Source organism: Nematolebias whitei, chromosome 12 (genome assembly GCF_014905685.2).
Source record: "Nematolebias whitei isolate Nwh7 chromosome 12, NemWhi1, whole genome shotgun sequence".
Taxonomy (NCBI): domain Eukaryota; kingdom Metazoa; phylum Chordata; class Actinopteri; order Cyprinodontiformes; family Rivulidae; genus Nematolebias; species Nematolebias whitei.
Genome location: NC_056509.1, coordinates 30,171,740 through 30,190,900, shown reverse-complemented (window position 1 = coordinate 30,190,900; position 19,161 = coordinate 30,171,740). Strand labels below are relative to the sequence as shown.

Here is a 19,161-nt window from a genome sequence, read left to right as displayed (position 1 = left end):
AGAACAATGGCATGCATACACTTAGTCACCTGGAATAAAGTGGATTAAAACCCCAGCATAGCTCAGTGGATTGAGCAGACAGAGGGGAGCGGGCAGACCTTTAAGACTTCACGCTCACTGAACACCTACTTACTCATCTAATGTCACAAAGAAAAGCTGTAAAACTCTGAATAACTAACACTGACTAAAAGGACCCAAACTAAGCCGACAGCATCCAGCTCGGACTTGATTGTTCTCAGTAACGAGAGGCCGAGCGTAACGCTGAACTCTGTGTACAGCAGGAGCATGCACGGTTTGCACGTATTGATCCAACTATAAAGGCAAATTCAAATTACACAAAAGGTCAAGAGGAGCAAAAACATCAAAATCAAAGTGAATGAGACTCCTGCTAGCCTCCGGAGGTATAAATACTACCCAGCTCAACTGTATTGATTTTAATTTTGATCCGGCTCAATTGATGTGTTGCATCATGTCGATAGAGCTCATCGCTTCAATGTTGTTTTTTTGTCTTAAGGGAAAACTGGATTTGCGTCAGCAGCTGAAAAACATCAAAAACATTCATTTGTATGTATGCACTGGTTCTCTTTATCTCACACATGAAAAATAACTTCTGGTGGCATTTGTTTGTTTTTTTCTCTCCTTAATGACCTGGTGCAATAAAAGCGTGCTGAAGTGATTCGAATGTTCTCCGGACTGATCGCATTCTTACAGACCGCACTGAGCTTAAACACAATAGTTCCCTTTGCTTGAAGCTGGAACTGGAAGTGTTTTGAAGGGAAAGGAGATAAATCACCTCATTAATTAAAAGGCTCTATCAGTTTCACACACTGCCTCAAAAGTCAGGACAGAGTTCTGTAATTACCTAATTTCCACATACTGGTCTTGAACCACCACCAGCAGTTTGCCGTTACTGTGGAGGAAAGCAAAAGAACTGTCAGAACTCAGGAGGGAAAAAAAAAACATGAGGACAGAAAAGTACCATATTTTTCAGACTACAAGGCGCACTGAAAATTCTTTAATTTTCTCAAAAATCAACAGTGAGACTTAAAATCTGGTGCACCTTATGTATTAATTCTGGTTGTGCTTACCGACCTCGAACTGATTTTATGTGGTACATGTAGGCCTGTCGCGATAAACAATAAATCAATTAATCGTATGATAAACGAAAATTATCAACCTCATTTTCATTTATCGGCTTTATCGTTTTTTCATGTCTCTTTCTACTGAAGACACCGGATGACAAAAGGCTCAACTCTGGTGCTCTTCGCGTTTTTGGATCGTTAAAAGCAGCTAAGCTAAGAAGCCAAGCTAACAGACTGACCTTGGGGAAGAAAAAAAAACGCTGTCTTGTCAAAGCTCCAAAATTCACGGTTGAAACTCGTACCTTGGTGTAAAAAGTTGTTTTTCTTTGCAAAAAGAAGCTGAGAACTTGTTTACTGATTTTTTTATTAACAGCTTTGTGTGACAAATGCTATGCTAAAGAGCTCAAGTCACACCGAGCGTCCACCATTTTGAGAACCAAAGAGAGACAGCCCATGTCACGTCAAGGGGCCTCCCTCCCATTTTTCTTAAAGAGACACGCTGCTCGCTCCCTCACTATCCAACCTTCGGTTCAGTCTTATACTGCCATCCAGTGGTTGAAAAAAGGTACTACGCTCAAAACAAATTAAACATTTCTTCTTAAATTTGGCAATAATGACTAATTATTGTGAAATTTCAAACAATATTATCGTTTATCACAATAATTTCTGAGACAATTAATCGCACAGCAAAATTTGTTATCGTGACAGGCCTAGGTACACGGCACTCAAAAATCTGTCAAAATGTTTTCATTTTGCTTAATGCGCCTTATAATCCGATGCACCTTATTTATGAAAACAGACCCATCCATTTTGCACTTTTGAATCCGGTGCACCTTACAGTTCGAAAACTATGGTATATGAGTAGGGGTAAACAGATGTCATTATTGCCTGCTCCCAAAGGCAAGAGGTTGACTTATGTTGTGTTTGAATGAAAAACTATTTTACATTATCGATGTAAATAAAACATCAGGACTGTGATACATGATCATTTTATTAGATTGTTGAAAAAAAATCATGTCATCCTTGAGATTTTATTTGTGTCATGGCTGCTGACAGATCAGAATCTTCCAGGAGGATTACAGAATTATGATGTCACTTTATTTGTTGTCTAACGGAGCGAAAGCACAAACTTCCAGCTTTGTTTAGTTTCTTTGCCGCTCTGTACTCTGTGGAATCTGCAATCTTGCTATCGCAATTTTTTTTTTTATAAATCTCTACAAAAGACAATTATCTTGTTCAATTTTTGAGTCCACCCTCATTTCAGAAAACCCACCACTGTTTGTTAGCAAAATATCTCATGAGCCACATAGTGGTTTTTAATGAAACTTAAATAATCATTGGATAAACAACCCAATTCTAGATTTCCGCCACAGCTAACAGACTTTAGCAAACACCAAAATGTCAACAACTCAGTCGGATATACTAATATTGTGTTAAAGTTTGATGTAATAGTTGCTGAGAGTGATCCTCAACACATAATCTGAGCTCTACCACATCTCTCAATGATGGATAACAAAGCACATGTAGTTTAAACCAAAACAGCTAAAGCTAAAGCTATAGCTTTGTCCTCTTCATCATACCATGATCTCAATCTAAAACATGAAAGTCGGCGGGCGAGAGGAATTCCTTTATTAGAGTATGCAAATGTTACATGAAAAAAAAAAACGGAAGAGGTGGAAAAATAAAAGTTATGGTGTGAGGATGGAAAATTATAATAGGAGGATGGATTACCCCTGCAAAAAAAAGACTTGGAACAAAAACACTTGAGAGCAAGAAAACAGACCAAACAGACGCCCAGAGGAAATAAGAAGTAGGAAAAAGATGTAAGAGCAGATCGAATTAACGGCTACATCAGCATCATTTGATCTTGTGTAGGTTAAATTAACAACTGACGAAAGAAATCTAGCTTTTCTGCTTGGGTTGTCGATTCAAACAAAGATAAATTATTGGATGAGATTCAATAAGAGGGAGTAGGGAGAGAGTTTGTACAGGTCAGCATGAAAAGCAGCCAACTTCAGGACTTAAATACACAGAACAAACGCGTGGTTGGAACAGTTGTGTCTGTCGTACCTTGAAAGAACCAGCTGCCAGCTGATCTGTTTGTGTGCCAGTCGAACAAGACCAAGAGGCAGGGACGAGCTGGAGGGGCTAAAACAAAGATCAATTTAATATAAAATGTATTTAAAGGACACAACAGTTCATGCCTAACTACAACATCATCGCCTTGATCATAGATCACTTTCCAACATGAATTTTGTTGTACTTGTAAGCAAGTAAGAAAACTTCATTTATATAGCACCTTTTACAGATCAGAAATCACAGCGTGCTTTACAGAATATAAGACGTAAAAACACAAAAGATAAATTATAGACCTATATCTAATCTAACTTTCATCTCAAAAAGTCTAGAGAAAATAGTTGCTGGTCAGTTACGTGATCATCTGCAAAGAAATAATCTGAAGCGTTTCAGTCAGGTTTTAGAGCTCACCACAGCACTGAATCTGAACTGGTGAAAGTCATTAATGATATTCTCATGGCCTCAGACAATGGACAAGTGTCTATACTGGTCCTGTTAGACCTCAGTGCTGCATTTGATACAGTTGATCATAATATTTTACTACAGAGACTTGAATATGATATTGGGATGACAGGAATGGCTCTAAATTGGTTCAAATCATATTTATCTGATAGATTCAAATGTGTAAATGTAAATAATGAATCTTTATCATACACAAAAGTTAGTCATGGAGTTCCTCAGAGTTCAGTGCTTAGACCAATACTCTTTACCTTGTCTATGCTTCCATTAGGTAAAGTTATTAAACAGCATGGGATACATTGTCATTGTTATGCTGATGATACACAGTTATATTTCTCCATGAAACCAATGAATCCAATCAGCTACTTAGACTACAAGCATGTCTTAAAGACATAAAAAGCCTGGATGACCCTAAATGTTCTGCTTTTGAATACAGACAAGACCGAGGTTTTAGTTTTTGGACATGAGCATCTTAGAAATGATTTTTTCAGTCTTTTGTCCTCCTTGGATGGCATTAGTCTGGCCTCCAGTTCTAATGTTAAAAATATTGGTGTTATTTTTGATTAGGACATGTCTTTAGAACCGCTTTCTTCCACCTGCGTAATATCACCAAAATTAGAAACATCTTATCTAAAAATTATGCAGAAAAACTGGTTCATGTATTTGTCACATCTAGATCATATCTCTCCAGTTTTAGCTTCCCTCCATTGGCTCTCTGTCAAGTCCAGAACTGCAGGCTTACTCGTGGTTCCTAGAGTTTCCAAAAGCAGAATGGGAGGAAGATCTTTCAGTTATCAGGCTTCTCTCTTGTGGAACCAACTTCCAGTTTATGTCCATGAGGCTGACATATTGTAAAGTTTTAAGACTGGACTCAAGACTTTCTTTTTTGATAAATCATATAGTTAATGTTGGCTTGTTGTGCTGCTATAGGCTTCGATTACTGGAGGACAAATTGACCTAATTTTCTTAAATGAATTGTTAAAATTGATTAGTTTTAATTTTATGTTATTTCTATCTTAACATGTGATTCTTGACCTGCCATTGTGTATCTGTTCCTCCTTCCTGTTCCTCTCAAACCCAGCCGGTCGACGCAGATGACCACTTGTCCTGCTGGTTCTGCTAAATGTTTCTTCCTCATGAGGGAGTTTTTCCTTTCCACTGTCACCTTCATGCTTGCTCAAGATGAGAGTTCTGTGATGGAAGTTAAACTCAAAGCCGTCTGCTCCTCAGATAAATAATGTTAAATTATTATTTTTATATGTAAATGTTTCTGATCAGTGCACTGAGATGACTTTTGTTGTGACTTGGCGCTGTATAAACTGAAATGAAGGAGAGATAAAACAACGTCTGTGTGACAAATGTAAGACAAAAACAAAACTAATTAAAAGCCAATCTGAACAAATGTGTCTTCAGCTGCTTTTTAAAAGTATTGTTGTAGTTTCAGTGTTTCTTAATAATGTCTGCTACCAAAAGGCGAAGGGGATAATGTTTTTGTCTGTGTTTGTGCAGGTTAATTTGTCTGTAAAACTGGAAAAATTATCTCTGGATGGGTTTTGATGAAACTTTCAGAATGAAATATTTCCTGCTTCCAACAACAAGGGACGTTGGAAACACTTGGTTGACTGGTATCATCTATCTAAGAGTCAAACTAATTCAAAATGGCTGCCACAGCTAATTGACCTTGGTGTAAAAATGTGGCTTTAACTTAGAGATGTTTGGAGCTCAGATTTGCTGTGGTGGGAGCTTAGAGTCATCTTCAACACATAAAGCAATTACTAATGGATTATGGGATGTCTTGTAATATTGCATGATACTGAGCAAAACGTTTGACTAAAACAGCTTCAAGTCTGTCACTTCTCAACATAAGATAATCTCAGTTTAAAACTTTGGCATGAAACCCAACAGGCAATGTGCATTCCTTTAAGGAAAGATGGGTCTTTAATTTTAAGGCAGTTTTAAACTTATATTTAAATCTAGCTAAAGTTAGCTACAAAACGACAACGACTTTGTGCACAATAACAGTAGGGCAACAGAGAATATTAGGTAAAACTCCTTATTCTTTCTTTAAATAACAGAAACTTACATGGATAAAGGACTCCTTAAATATTTAGAGGTATTGATGTAGCAAATTAACCTCCTGCAGTGAAGCTAAAAGGCCTAGAGGCCAAAGCAGAAATAATTCACTGTTTGAAAGATTCAGGCATGTGTTAAAGTGTTCAGTTAGAAGACAGTGTGCAACAAGAATAAAAGACAGATTTTTATTCATATCCACTGCAGGTCTTAGAAATTAAATATTCATACTTATAAGGGGGACTTGTGACTAAATATTGTAAAAACAGCCTTTATTCTTTTGTTGTTGTTGTTATTTTGTTTATTTCAGCTTTGTTTATGCAAGCCATCTTGAGACAAGAGGTCTCATTCTCAATGAGACCTTAAGTTAAGAGTTCTGAGTTTGGATCTAAATTCACAACAGAAGCAAATTATTTATTCCCTCATGAAAAGTGATTTTTCTAACATGACTAAACAGGGCATGTGTTTTCACTCTAGAGGAGTGATCCTCAATCCTGGTCCTTGATAGCCCACATCCTGCATGTTGCAGTTGTTTCCCTGCTCTTCAGCAGGTCTTCAAGTATTGCAGAAGCCTATTAATCACTCATTCATTTACAGCCAGTGTGCTGAAGCAGAGAAACATCTAAAATATGCAGGATAATGGGCTGCAGGGACCAGGATTGGACACCCCTGCTTTAGAGTATCCATTAGTTTTAACATTCATTGCTTCTCAGATTAGGTTTCCCTGTGGATTTTTGACAGTGTTCATAAAAAAAAAACAATAAGACATATACAGCTAATGTATGAAAACGAAAAATCATCAGGATGCTAAAAATCAGATGTTTTGTACAAACAAAACAAATAACTTTTGATTTTTGTATGGGGTTAAAAAAAAAACTGGAATAGAGCATAAAGCCATCTGCAAGTTAGTCCAGTTATCTATACTGGTTAGCAAAACAAAAGAAACTTACCTATACCAACGATTGTAAAGCAGTAATCGGAATGGGTCTGTAGGAAATTAATCAGCGTTAGTAAGAATTATGGCACAACTGGAGTCAAATTACTCTTTAATTATCTAAGAAAACTAACACCTCCCTGGTTGTAGAATACCTTCCCAGATCTCTACTTTTATTTCTACACGAAGCCATTGCCAGGTACTGCATCTTAGATGTACATGTTTTCCTATTTTATTTAAATCAATTCATCAATGCAATTTTGCATTGACTGTAATAAAAAATCAAGTTTTTGAGGAGTACATAATTTGAGTGAGGAGTTGTCTGCAAGATAAATGTGTATTTAACTAGCCTTCATTTTATAAATGCATGTAGATGTTGACAAACCCTGAAAACAAAGAAAATAAAGTTCAGTCATTCCAGATAATAAACTTCAGCTCTGTAGTTCCTGAAGAACTACAAGGAGTTATACCAATTGCAGTCCTCGTGAGTGAATTTACACTAAACGTAATGAAAACTACCGCGAACTAACGTTACCACAGTATGAAAACTTGAAAACATGGTACTTAATAAGGTCAATATTTGGTGCTAAAGTAAAATATTATAATTTAGTTAACAAAAAGCAGGACTTACCTATCACAGCTTTTGCTATCAGAGAGCTGTTGTGCTCCTTGTTGCCCCGTAACTGGAATTAGAATAATAATTAAATAGTTAATTATTCACGTTATTTTATTTAAAGAACACAACTCGTTAACATGCTTTCAATTTACTGTTATGAATATGTAAACAAAATGATCAATCAGTGCATTTCTGGAAGCCTCGACTGAGCTGTGCGACAACTTCCTACATTTCTTTTTGGAAAAAATTGCGACCACCAGGGCTCTCATTTCCCCTCCAACTCATGACCCATCCATCCCACCTCAATCTGTAGCTCTATTTGACCATTTTGAACCCATCACTCTATCTTGTGTAGAGCAGGTCATGTGCAGCTTGAAACCTTCTGGTTCCCCCTTTGATGTGGTCCCCCCTCGACTACTAAAGGAGGCGTTTCCAACTCTAGGTCCGTCCATTCTTGATATAGTAAACAGTAGTTTATCCACTGGCATGGTGCCAAAATCCTTTAAACATGCTGCTGTCCAGCCTTTCCTGAAAAAACCAAACCTTGACCCCTCAGTCGTATCCAACTTCCGGCCTGTCTCCAAACTCCCATTTGTTTCTAAACTACTGGAGAAAATAGTCGAGTCCCAGTTGAAGTGCTTCCTGGAGGGTCACGCCATCTTAGAGCTTTTCCAATCTGGCTTTAAACCTCTCCACAGCACTGAAACTGCCCTGCTGAAGGTTTTTAACGACATCTTCAGATTCACAGATACCGGTGATTCTGTGCTGCTTGTCCTACTGGACCTCACAGCCGCCTTTGACACCATCGACCATGAGATCCTCATTGCTAGGTTGGAGCAGTGGGTGGGCGTCACAGGATCAGCCCTCAATTGGTTCAGATCTTACCCCACTGACAGATCCTTTTGTGTCTCCATCAAGGATTTTAGTTCTGCAGCGGCAGAGCTTAAATGGAGGGATCCGCAGGGGTCCATACTGGGTCCCCTCCTATTCTCTTTATACCTGCTGCCACTTGGTGTTATTTTCCGGAAACACAACATGCCCTTTCACTTCTATGCGGATGACTGTCAAATTTACTTCCCCCTAAGACACAATGGTACATACTCTATTCAACCGCTGCTCGACTGCCTGGCTGACATCAGGGACTGAATGGCTTTTAATGTCTTAAGTTTCAATGAAAAGAAGTCTGAAGTCATGTTGTTCCCTCCCAACGACACAATCACAAACCACTGCATCGACCTCTCCGCTCTAACCCTGTCAGAAAAACAAAGAGTCACTAATCTGGGCGTGATAATGGACCTTTCCCTGAAACTTAACAATCATGTAAACATGATTGTTAAATCATGTTTCTTCCAACTGAGGCGGCTGTCTAAACTGAAGCCCATAGTGTCCAAAAATAACCTGGAGACAGAAATACATGCATTCATTACATCTAGGCCTGATTACTGCAATTCGCTCCTGTTTGGTATCAGTCAGACCTCCATTGCACAACTACAACTGGTCCAGAATGCAGCAGCCCGATTTTTAACCAGTACAGGCAAAAGAGAGCACATTACACCAGTTTTGGCCTCACTGCACTGGTTACCGGTTCACTTTCGAATCCAGTTCAAAATACTTCTGTATGTCTACAAATCGCTGAACATCCCCCCCCATCTCTCTGACCTGCTACAACTGTATGTCCCACCACGCTCCCTGAGGTCAGCGGACCAGTTGCTCCTCACAGTTCCAGGAACTCGTCTTAAGCGCAGAGGTGACAGGGCTTTCTCTGTAGCAGGACCAAGACTTTGGAACGAGTTACCTCTGCTTGTCAGACAGGCCCCCTCCCTCTCGGTTTTCAAGTCCCGTTTAAAAACTTACTATTATTCAGTAGCTTTCAACACCACCTGATCTGTGTTTTGAACCTGTATGCTCTACACTGGTTTGTCGTCATTATCTGCATCGTTTTTATGTCTATATTCTGATTTACCTCATTTTGTATATTGCTTTGTGTGTTACCTGTTGTTCTGTCTGTAAAGCACTTTGGTTAGCCTTGTAGCTGTTTTAAGTGCTTTATAAATAAAGTGGTATGGTATGGTATGCTGATAAAGAACGGTTTGATCTCCTTAAAGTTAAATTTTAGGTTGAGGCAAAACATTGACTTAATTCAACTTTCGATAAAAAGCAGAATAAGTGTATGACCACTCATTTGGAGTAGATATATATCCAGTATTGCTCTATAAAATGATGCAAGTATATTAAGTATTTGCTTATATTAAAAACAAATACGATGATCACAAATTTCTGCTACGTGGCTTTCCGCCGCTGATCGTTCCCAACTGTGGATACTTTACTTTCTGAGTCCATAATGTTCAAAATGAGGCATATGCAATTGACTAAAAATAAACATAAGTTTTATAAAACTAACCTGAGTGTCAGTTTCTGGCGGCCATTCAGTAATAACAAGTAAATCGTACAAAATATTTTCATCTTCGCCTTCTACTGAGCTTCCTTCAGCCATGATTACGCTCGCAAGCTGTCAGAATTCTACGGCGCTTGGCGAGGGGCAAAATATACGAATAAGAAATGTGTCGCCAACAAGCTATTAATGAATTTCGTGCTTATATTTGCATATTAAAATATATTGTAACTTATATATATAATTATTTTAGTTTCTTGTTTTTAGAAATAAAATATTGTGAGATTAGCTTATTTTAAAAGTAGATTTTCGTGCGGAACTACTGTTTTAAAGTCTGCACGACACTCCGTTAAACGAGTTGCACTCAGTGCGCATTCTGAATACGTCACATCCGGTTGAATTGTCTTCGTAGCCTTCATAGCATCAAAAATGGCAGCGTTTTCTGGTGAGAAGTTTACAGTGATTTTATTATTTTAGCGGTAGACTTTTAAATTGTTTGACCTGCTAATTTGTTAAATATTATCTGTTCATAATATTTATTATGCACAATGAAACACTAAACGTGTCTTTAAACAGAAATGGGAGTAATGCCTGAGATAGCGCAGGCTGTGGAGGAGATGGACTGGCTGTAAGTTAATCTGCTAAATCATGACATGCGTCGTGACATTTTGTTGTTACTTGTTTGAAAGTTTAACATCAAGTTAATTACTTATTATTTGGATATTTGAACCTTAGACTACCTACTGACATCCAGGCAGAATCAATCCCCCTGATTCTTGGTGGAGGTGATGTACTGATGGTAAGCTTAACCCCTTGCATTGTATCTTTTTATGTACATAACTGCACAATACATACCTGATTGTTTTCTCTTTAAGGCTGCTGAAACTGGAAGTGGCAAAACAGGAGTAAGTAAAGTCATTCATCTTGGAAATATAATAGTAAACTTGTATTGTGAGGCAAACGGTGGATGCCAGAAGATCAAACTGTGCGGTAGAGGTTTATGGTGTAAGAGTTACTGTTTAGTAACTGTTGTAGTAATTGTTTGATCGTCAGGCCTTCAGTATCCCAGTGATCCAGATTGTGTATGAGACTCTGAAGGACCAGCAGGAAGGCAAGAAGGGCAGAGCCTTGGTCAAAACAGGAGGAACTGGTGAGATCATCATTAATATTTGGCAGCATGATGGCTTAGTGTTTAGCACTGTTGCCTCACAGCAACAAGGTCCTGGGTTCGATTCATGGGTTAACACCTGGGGGTCTTTCTGTGTGGAGTTTGCATGTTTTTCTTATGTTTACTTGGGTTTTTCCCGGTTTCTCCAGTTTCCTCCCACAGTCCAAACATGCATGTTAAGTTGCCTTCAGGCTCAGGCCTCCCTTGCAAAGGAGATCTGTGATCTCTGGAATTTCCTGGTTAAATAAAGGTTAATAAATAAATAAAATATTGAGTTGCATCGTGGCAAACTACATGACAAATTTTACATTTGGTGAAAAAGCATTGTACTTTGTTTTCAAGCACTTACGAAGAAAATCTTTCTCTGTGTGCAGTCCAGATGTTTGACTTGCTCATATTATTTGTTTTGTCTCAGTTTTCAACACCTGGCAGATGAACCCATATGACCGTAGCTCAGCATTTGGTAAGATGAACTTGAAATAAATCAGTAGTACTAGAATGCAGTTGGACCTCTTATAGTAGAAACACTGTCAGATTCCAGCATTGCAACAATTATTCAATGCCTCTTTTTTTGCATGTCTGCATAGCTATCGGACCTGACGGACTGTGTTGCCAGAGCAGAGAGTTTAAAGAGTGGCATGGGTGCCGCACCACTAAAGGTGTCACAAAAGGTGTGTAAAACAAACCTACCTGAAAAAGAGACTTTTTACCAAAACATCTTAATTAAGATTCTACATTTCATTCATTATTGGGGTTGAAAGTCTTGTTCTTGTTTCTGTTTTCAATATGTAGGAAAGTACTACTATGAGGTAACCTGCCACGACCAGGGTCTATGCCGAGTGGGCTGGTCCACCAGTCAAGCAGCTCTGGATTTAGGTATGCACTACAGTATTTCCATAGGGCAGAACACAAAACAGCTGAAAAATTTGTTTCCTCAGTTAAACCGTAACTCGGTCAGTAACTCTTTAATTTATTTTCAGGAACTGATAAGTATGGCTTTGGTTTTGGTGGAACTGGAAAGAAGTCCAACAACAAGCAGTTTGATAGCTATGGAGAGGTAAGAATTAGTAACTACGTTATTAGGATTCATGAACAGTATTTGATGGTCGTTTTCAGGCTTTGCTATATTTTCTCTTTGCAGGAGTTTACCATGCATGACACTATCGGATGCTATCTGGATCTAGACAAGAGCCAGATTTCCTTCTCAAAAAATGGTGCAGACTAAATTGTTGAAACTAATAGATGATTATTAATAGTAACATACCTAGAGTTGGAAGAAATTACAACTCTCGTTAGTATCATTTTGTTTGTTTTTTTCCTCTTCTTAGGGAATGAATTGGGTTTGGCTTTTGATATTCCTCAGAATATGAGGAGCCAGGCTTTCTTTGCCTCTTGCGTTCTCAAGGTATCAACAAAGAATACATTTCTACCAATAAATAGAAGAAGACAAACCTACTGATACAATCTTAGTATGACTTTGTACAAAACTATCTCATCTGCCTGCTAGAATGCTGAGCTGAAGTTCAACTTCGGAGGAGAAGATTTCAAACACCCCCCTAAGGGTGGGTTTGTCGCCCTGGATCAGGCACCAGAGAGTCACACAGTCAAATCTTCTCAAACAGGTGAGTGTGTGTGTTTAACCTTAAAGTGCTGCAAGCTGATAGATCAAAACGAGAAGAAGGAATTCCAAGTTTATAGTTTGGATTGAGATTTGTTATGATTTCTTTTATAATAAAAGTTTTTTTGTTGTTGTTGGTTTGAACTAAGATGCAGTTGCTACATTGTAGTTGTTTATGCATTTGCTAAATGTTTTTGTTCTCTAATGTGCAGGCAGTGCCAAAGTGAGTCAAGCGAAAGCTTCATCAAACGCTCCCAAAGCCCTGATCATTGAGCCTTCTAAAGAATTGGCAGAGCAAACCTTCAACAATGTCAAGCAGTTTAAGAAATTTGTGGATAATCCCAAATTACGGTAAGTCTCCACAGAGGGGGTACCCATAGTTGGACGGCACAACCCGATGCCATGACTCATACAGAAAATGTATTTATTTTCGCAAGTTGTATTCTGTTGAAATTAAACAATTGTATTTCTGTTTGTAACAAATTGCTACCAGCAGATGGAGCCAGTCTATCGTGACAAATATTTCTAGTCAACATGTATAAAAATGTGTCCATCTGTCACTACAGGGAACTTCTGGTGATTGGTGGTGTGGCTGCCAAAGAGCAGCTAGCAGTTCTGGAACAGGGGGTATGCGCCATGAACAGTCTCTAAACAAACACTTGCTTGGTTTGAATTATTAAGAAACTTTCAAATGAACTAAAGGACTTGTTTTTGCTTTGTTGCCTTTCTTAAACCAGGTTGACATTGTGGTGGGAACACCAGGCAGACTGGATGATCTCATATCTACTGGGAAACTCAGTCTGTCCCAAGTCCGCTTTCTGGTCCTGGACGAGTGTGTACGTGAAACATCCTGCAGCATTTGAATACCTTTTATACTTAAAAAAAAAAAAAAAGCCTTTGTTGCTTGAAAAGGACTAAACATTTGTTCTACATTGCAATTGTTGTTGTCGTTTGTGTCCTCAGGATGGACTCCTATCAGCAGGCTACACAGATTTTATCAACAGGATTCACAAACAAATCCCTCAGGTCACATCTGATGGCAAGAGGCTTCAGGTAAGGTCATTGAAACAATATACCTCATTTAAAGATTTATCATAAATAAAGCAAACCACAGGTGAAATCGTGCAGAGTGTTAACACTTTATTTATTTATTAGGTTATCGTTTGTTCGGCCACACTGCACTCATTTGATGTGAAGAAGCTGTCTGAGCGCATCATGCACTTTCCCACTTGGGTGGACCTGAAAGGGGAGGACTCAGTTCCCGAGACCGTCCACCACGTGGTGGTACCCGTTAATCCGAAGAGCGACCGTCTGTGGGAGCGCCTCGGCAAAAACCGCATCAGGGTGAGTCCACCGTGCTAAGCCGAGGAATTAAAAGTGGGAATCTAACCTGTTTCTAAACTTCATAGCTTGTTGTTTCTTTCTGTTCTGAATGTTATTGACAGAGCATTTAATCTTTGATTTGTCTCAGACTGATGAAGTTCATGCCAAAGATAACACCAGGCCAGGAGCCAACTCTCCAGGTGCTGTTTGGTTTGATCTCTTGATTCGAAGCAGGAAATATATTCTTCAGTTTGATCCCCCAGCTACTCCAATCACTATACACATCACTTAAACTACAGTACAGATTTATTTAACCTTACGGTTATACCTGTTTGTTGTAGAAATGTGGTCAGAAGCCATCAAGGTGCTGAAGGGCGAGTACGCAGTCCGAGCCATTAAAGAACACAAAATGGACCAGGCTATAATCTTCTGTCGCACCAAGATTGACTGCGACAACATGGAGCAATACTTCATCCAGCAAGGAGGAGGTGAGCTCTTTCTGCCAGCGTTTAGTTTTTGTTTTTAGCCTCCACAGAATGAGCACAAACTTGTTTGATTTTTTTTTTTCCCCCTCCTGACAAATCTTGAATAGTTTTGTGATTTTTCTCCAGGTCCAGACAGTAAAGGTCACCAGTTTTCCTGTGTTTGTCTTCATGGAGATCGGAAGCCCAACGAGAGGAAAAATAACTTGGAGCGCTTCAAGGTGAAAAAAAAATTAAATAAATAAACAACTTTCTGGTGTTGTTTGGCGATTTCAACCAGTTAGTAACCAATTAAAAAGTGTCTTTGTGTTCTCAGAGAAAGGAAGTGAAGTTGCTGATCTGCACAGATGTAGCAGCCAGAGGGATCGACATTCACGGAGTTCCCTTCGGTAAATTACCCAGCGTTGAATTTCATTCACGTTGTACTTTTTCCATCATTTCTCACCACTTTCTGCCCCCTCCCACCCATCACAGTGATTAACGTCACCCTGCCAGACGAGAAGCAGAATTATGTCCATCGTATCGGCAGAGTCGGACGAGCTGAAAGGTAAGCATCAGTGCAAAGAGGAAAAAACTTGTGAAATGAATTAATTTTTCATTTTTTGTTATTGTTTTTTTTACCTTACGTAGCATAAACTCAATGGGAATTTTATTTTTTTTTTTTTTTTTTTGCTGGATATGATCAACTGGAACTGAAAATATTTTAATACAGGATTTGGAGTGTGAAATCGACTCAGACAACTTCTTCTCTTCTGTTAATGAAAACTTCTATTATTCCACTGATCAGTACAACCAACAGAAATCAGCCCCTAAGGAGCTCTTTTTAAGAGGTTCTGTTTTTTTTTTTTTTTGTTGTTTTTGGGGGTTTTTTCAGTTGAATTACTGTATATTTTCTGGATTATATGTCGCTCCGGATAGGTCGCATCAGTCAAAAAAATGCCTCGTGAAGAGGAAAAAGCATATATAAGTCGCTTCAGAGTATAAGTCGCATTTATTTAGAAGTGTATTTCACAAAGTGCAAGAACAGACATTTAATCTGAAATCAGAGTCAGAGAGATTTATTTGTCATACACGCCACACGTGATACATGAGGTGGGACTAACTATGTACACAGGGTCCAAGTTACATCCAACAAAAACACAAATTGTAAAGAAAAACATTAGTAAGATCCGAGTCATGAACTAAGAATATACTACATTCACTAAACTAAGAGTACACAAGACTAAGAATACACTAAGCACTAATGGTCCAAAAACAATGTGCCAAAACAACAGCAGCTCTATAACAATAACAATAAAATAAATAACATATAATATAATAATAATTAATAATAAATAACAACACACAGTGCCAGGACATTTCCTGGTGACCTGGCCCGCTCAGTGCTCGCTGAGGGACTGGACTAAATGTTCGGTTCGTGTTGTGCTTTTATTATTTTAAATAAACAAACCGCTCTTGCCCAGTCTCACTCATGTCTCACTGAAGCTGCACTGTAGCGATGGGGAAAGATAGCCCACCCCCGCACCCTCCCTTCCTTTTCTGAGTCTGTGTCTGTCACAGTTGTGCGCCCACCCCCGTGGACTCGCACTCCCAACGGTATACGTTATATGTTCGCATGGCGCGTACACAGAACATACCTGGGATTCTGAACAGGCTTAATTAACATAATAAATCCGACAAGCAATTTACCATCCTCAGTGTCGCTTCTGAGCAATGCCACCAACTCCGGAGGATGGGGGTGGGGGGCAGAAGAGGAATAACATATAGTTGTCAAAAGCCTAGAGGGCCCTCTCGCATCTGCAAATGGTAATGTTTACGCTTTGGTTCATGTCCGAATGAATGAACATTTAACGCATCAGTCAAAAATTTTGTCATGAATAGGAAAAAACGTATATAAGTCACTTCGGACTATAAGTCTCAGGATCGGCCAAACTATGAATAAAGAGTGACTTATAGTCTGGAGAATATAGTAATACATTTAGCTTAATTTCATATCAAATTTTGACAAACTATTTTAAACAAAACGTGACTTTCTGTTTAAGTTGATTGATTTATTAATTTATTTGGCCATTTTAATTCACAGAATGGGACTTGCCATCTCCCTGGTTGCAATGGAAAAAGAGAAGGTAATCCAGAGGGACTCTGTTTTTATTTTACTTTTTTTTTTTTGCTGTTTTATTAGTATGTTTGTACAGTAAGTGCATCCTCCTGTGTGTTTAGGTGTGGTACCATGTTTGCCCAAACCGAGGCAGAGGCTGCTACAACACCCAGCTGAAGGAGGACGGAGGGTGCACCATCTGGTACAACGAGAAAGAGGTGAACAGACATAAACCTAGACAACGAGTTAAAAGTGCTTTTAGAAATAAAATGCCACCTCTTTTTCCGAGGAGAGATTTGCAAAAGGTTTAAAAAGCAGCAGGTTGATTTGTCATCTTGTCAGAAATGTTTCATATGTTTTCATTTCTTCTTTTTCTCTCCTCTCCGTCAGCTCCTGTCAGAGATTGAGGAGCATCTGAAATGCACCATCACCCAGTGTGAGCCAGATATCAAAATACCCCTGGATGAGTTTGACGGAAAGGTGACCTATGGACAACGCAGAGCTTTGGGAGGTACCTGGATCTGTGTGTCTGGCTGTAACAGATCCTTTTACTCGTTGAGTTTATGTTTATCATCAAACTTGTTTTCCCTGTCCAGGTGGAAACTATAAGGGTCACGTGGATGTTCTGGCCCCGACAGTCCAGGAGTTGGCCATTTTGGAGAGAGAAGCCCAGACATCTTTCCTTCATCTGGGATACCTGCCAAACCAGCTGTTCAGGGCCTTCTGAGCATAAATCAGCTCACACCATAGCAGCTTTCTGTTTTCACAATTAAAATATTCAAATATTTAAATCTGACATGCGTTGTACACGGAAATGCTCAGAAATGGTGATATTTCAGCAGACTCTTGAGTTGTTTTTGTCATTTATCTCAAGTTAGATGAGAAACTGGTAACATTAAGTGGGTTTATTTTTATGTTTGAAGTGAGAAACATCTTTAATGAATAATGAATGAGAAATTTAACGTTCTTCCTAATTTCTTGGACTTTTTGTTGTTGTTTTTTCTGACCAATATGGGTGAATTAAACATGAAAGTTGAGTAAAATGGCTTTAAATGATTTATTATTCTAAAATAAATTGTTGGCGTATTTTTGTGTCTTATGTTTAATCAAACATTTGTGCTGGTCTGATCATTTTTCTCTGATTTTTTTTTTTTCCTTTTTAGTTTTCCTTTGTTTATACAATTCTAATGAGCAGCCGAAAATGTTCAGGGACACCCGTAAAGAAAAAGTTTATCAGAGCTTAAATGGATTTATAAAGTTAGGTCTCAATGTATTGTAGATTGCTTACATTCATGTTCTTAAAAAAAATTGCAATATTGAGGCCAAATAATATTTTTGAAGGTTTTTCAAAGTTGTTTTTCTGTCCAATCATTTTCAGACCACCTGCTAATTTTCTATTAAATAATTAAAACGTTTTTTTTTTTTCTTTACCTTTGACCTCTGAGATTTGACTGGTCCTCTGCCAGAGTACTGGGAGTTTGAGGGTTCTGTTCTTAGGACTGCTCTCTTCTGGACAGAGATCTCTTGAGGTTGTTCCTGTGATCTGTTGGGGCCACTCTTCTAGTTGAGGGGTCACAACACCAACTGCTCCAATGACCACTGGAACTACTGACACTTTGACTCTCCACAGCTTCCGTATTTAATCTTTCACACCTTTATTTCTCGTGCTCCGTCTTCCTGATGTTTGCAGTCTCTTGGGATTGCTACGTCTATCACCACTGCCTTCTTCTCTTGCTTGTCGACCACCACAGTGTCTGGTTGGTTAGCCGTCACCTGTATGATGGTCTGGATCTGGAACTACCACGATATCTTAGCTCTTCCATTGTCCACCACTCTTGGTGGCGTCTCCCACTTTGACTGTGAGACCTTCAGTCCATACAGGTCCACATAGATGTTCCAGTATTATATTTCAGCCACTTGGTCATGGCGTTCCATGTATGTTTTGCCTGCCTGAATCTTAAGTCCTTCTATTATGTGTTGGACTGTCTCAGGGGCATCTTTGCACAGCCTGAATCTTGGGTCTTGTCTGGTATGGTAGACCCCAGCCTCTATTGCTTTTGTGCTGCCTTGATTAGTGCCTCTTTGCTGTCCTTTAGTCCCAGTCTCTACTGGTAGGATTTATTTATATCAGCCACTTCCTCAGTCTGCTGTGCAGAGGCTTATTGTTTCATGATGGCTCCTGCTCTTCAGCATTGGGTTTCAGCTGCTGTCTGAAGACATTCACTCATTAGTTCATCATCGGGGGCTTTCCTTCTGATGTACTCCAGGATCTTAGTGGTTTTTCTGTTTAAATCTGAGCTCTGAGAAAGATATAATGAGCTTCGTGACTTCAAATATTGAGTGTGCTCAGATGTCATCAAAAATGAAGGACCAGCCATTATCTCTGGTCTCTTCTTCATAAAACTCCACAATAACCAGTCGGTAAGAAGTGACAGTTTAAAGTTGCCTTTATAATGCACAAAGCTAAACTCAGTTGTTTTTTTTTAGTTGTTTTTTTTTCCTCCTAAAATCAAATTCTGGCAAGATGTTTTTTAAGCTAACAGCTTTGAGGTTGTCACTGTCAGACAAAGTAATTGTAAGCCTCTTAATATAGCTCTTCTGTTCATTTCATAAATTTTTTACAGTTTTAAAAACATCTGGTGTGTTTTTGCAGGAATTTTATTATCAGTGTTTTAAGGGCCTTGTGCCTTATATCGTATAGTCAATCCCATCTCCATCAGGTGAAGTAGGTTGGAAGTGATGTAATACTGAAACTGAACATTTGGTGGCGCTCCAAACCAAGAAACGTCTCATTACAAAATATTTACCACAAGTTCTTTCAAGAAGACATATATATATATATA

General features: G+C 38.8%; 2 protein-coding genes across 2 annotated transcripts in view; one reads left to right on the top strand and one right to left on the bottom strand.

The window, feature by feature from the left end:
• Positions 1-19,161, bottom strand: part of LOC119418514 (WD repeat-containing protein 26) — a 368,230-nt gene that overhangs the window by 137,633 nt on the left and 211,436 nt on the right. The gene's annotated exons all lie outside the window — the stretch shown is intronic.
• ddx1 (DEAD (Asp-Glu-Ala-Asp) box helicase 1) lies at positions 10,017-17,320 on the top strand. The gene is made up of 26 exons (XM_037685818.1): positions 10,017-10,074; positions 10,206-10,257; positions 10,365-10,428; positions 10,505-10,534; positions 10,683-10,779; positions 11,213-11,260; positions 11,385-11,468; positions 11,590-11,673; positions 11,778-11,854; positions 11,939-12,011; positions 12,126-12,202; positions 12,305-12,419; positions 12,628-12,766; positions 12,982-13,042; positions 13,153-13,251; positions 13,379-13,468; positions 13,571-13,759; positions 13,887-13,938; positions 14,080-14,226; positions 14,350-14,441; positions 14,537-14,609; positions 14,695-14,767; positions 16,304-16,346; positions 16,441-16,536; positions 16,709-16,829; positions 16,915-17,320. The coding sequence occupies exons 1-26, from the start codon at positions 10,059-10,061 to the stop codon at positions 17,043-17,045; spliced, it is 2,223 nt and encodes a 740-aa protein (XP_037541746.1). The 5' UTR covers positions 10,017-10,058; the 3' UTR covers positions 17,046-17,320.

What these genes read in the sequence shown, in the direction of transcription:
- ddx1 (XM_037685818.1), top strand. An exon ending in CTTCATCCAGCAAGGAGGAG is followed by an intron (nt 14,227 to 14,349) that starts GTGAGCTCTTTC and finishes ATTTTTCTCCAG; the next exon opens with GTCCAGACAGTAAAGGTCAC. An exon ending in AGAGTCGGACGAGCTGAAAG is followed by an intron (nt 14,768 to 16,303) that starts GTAAGCATCAGT and finishes TTTAATTCACAG; the next exon opens with AATGGGACTTGCCATCTCCC.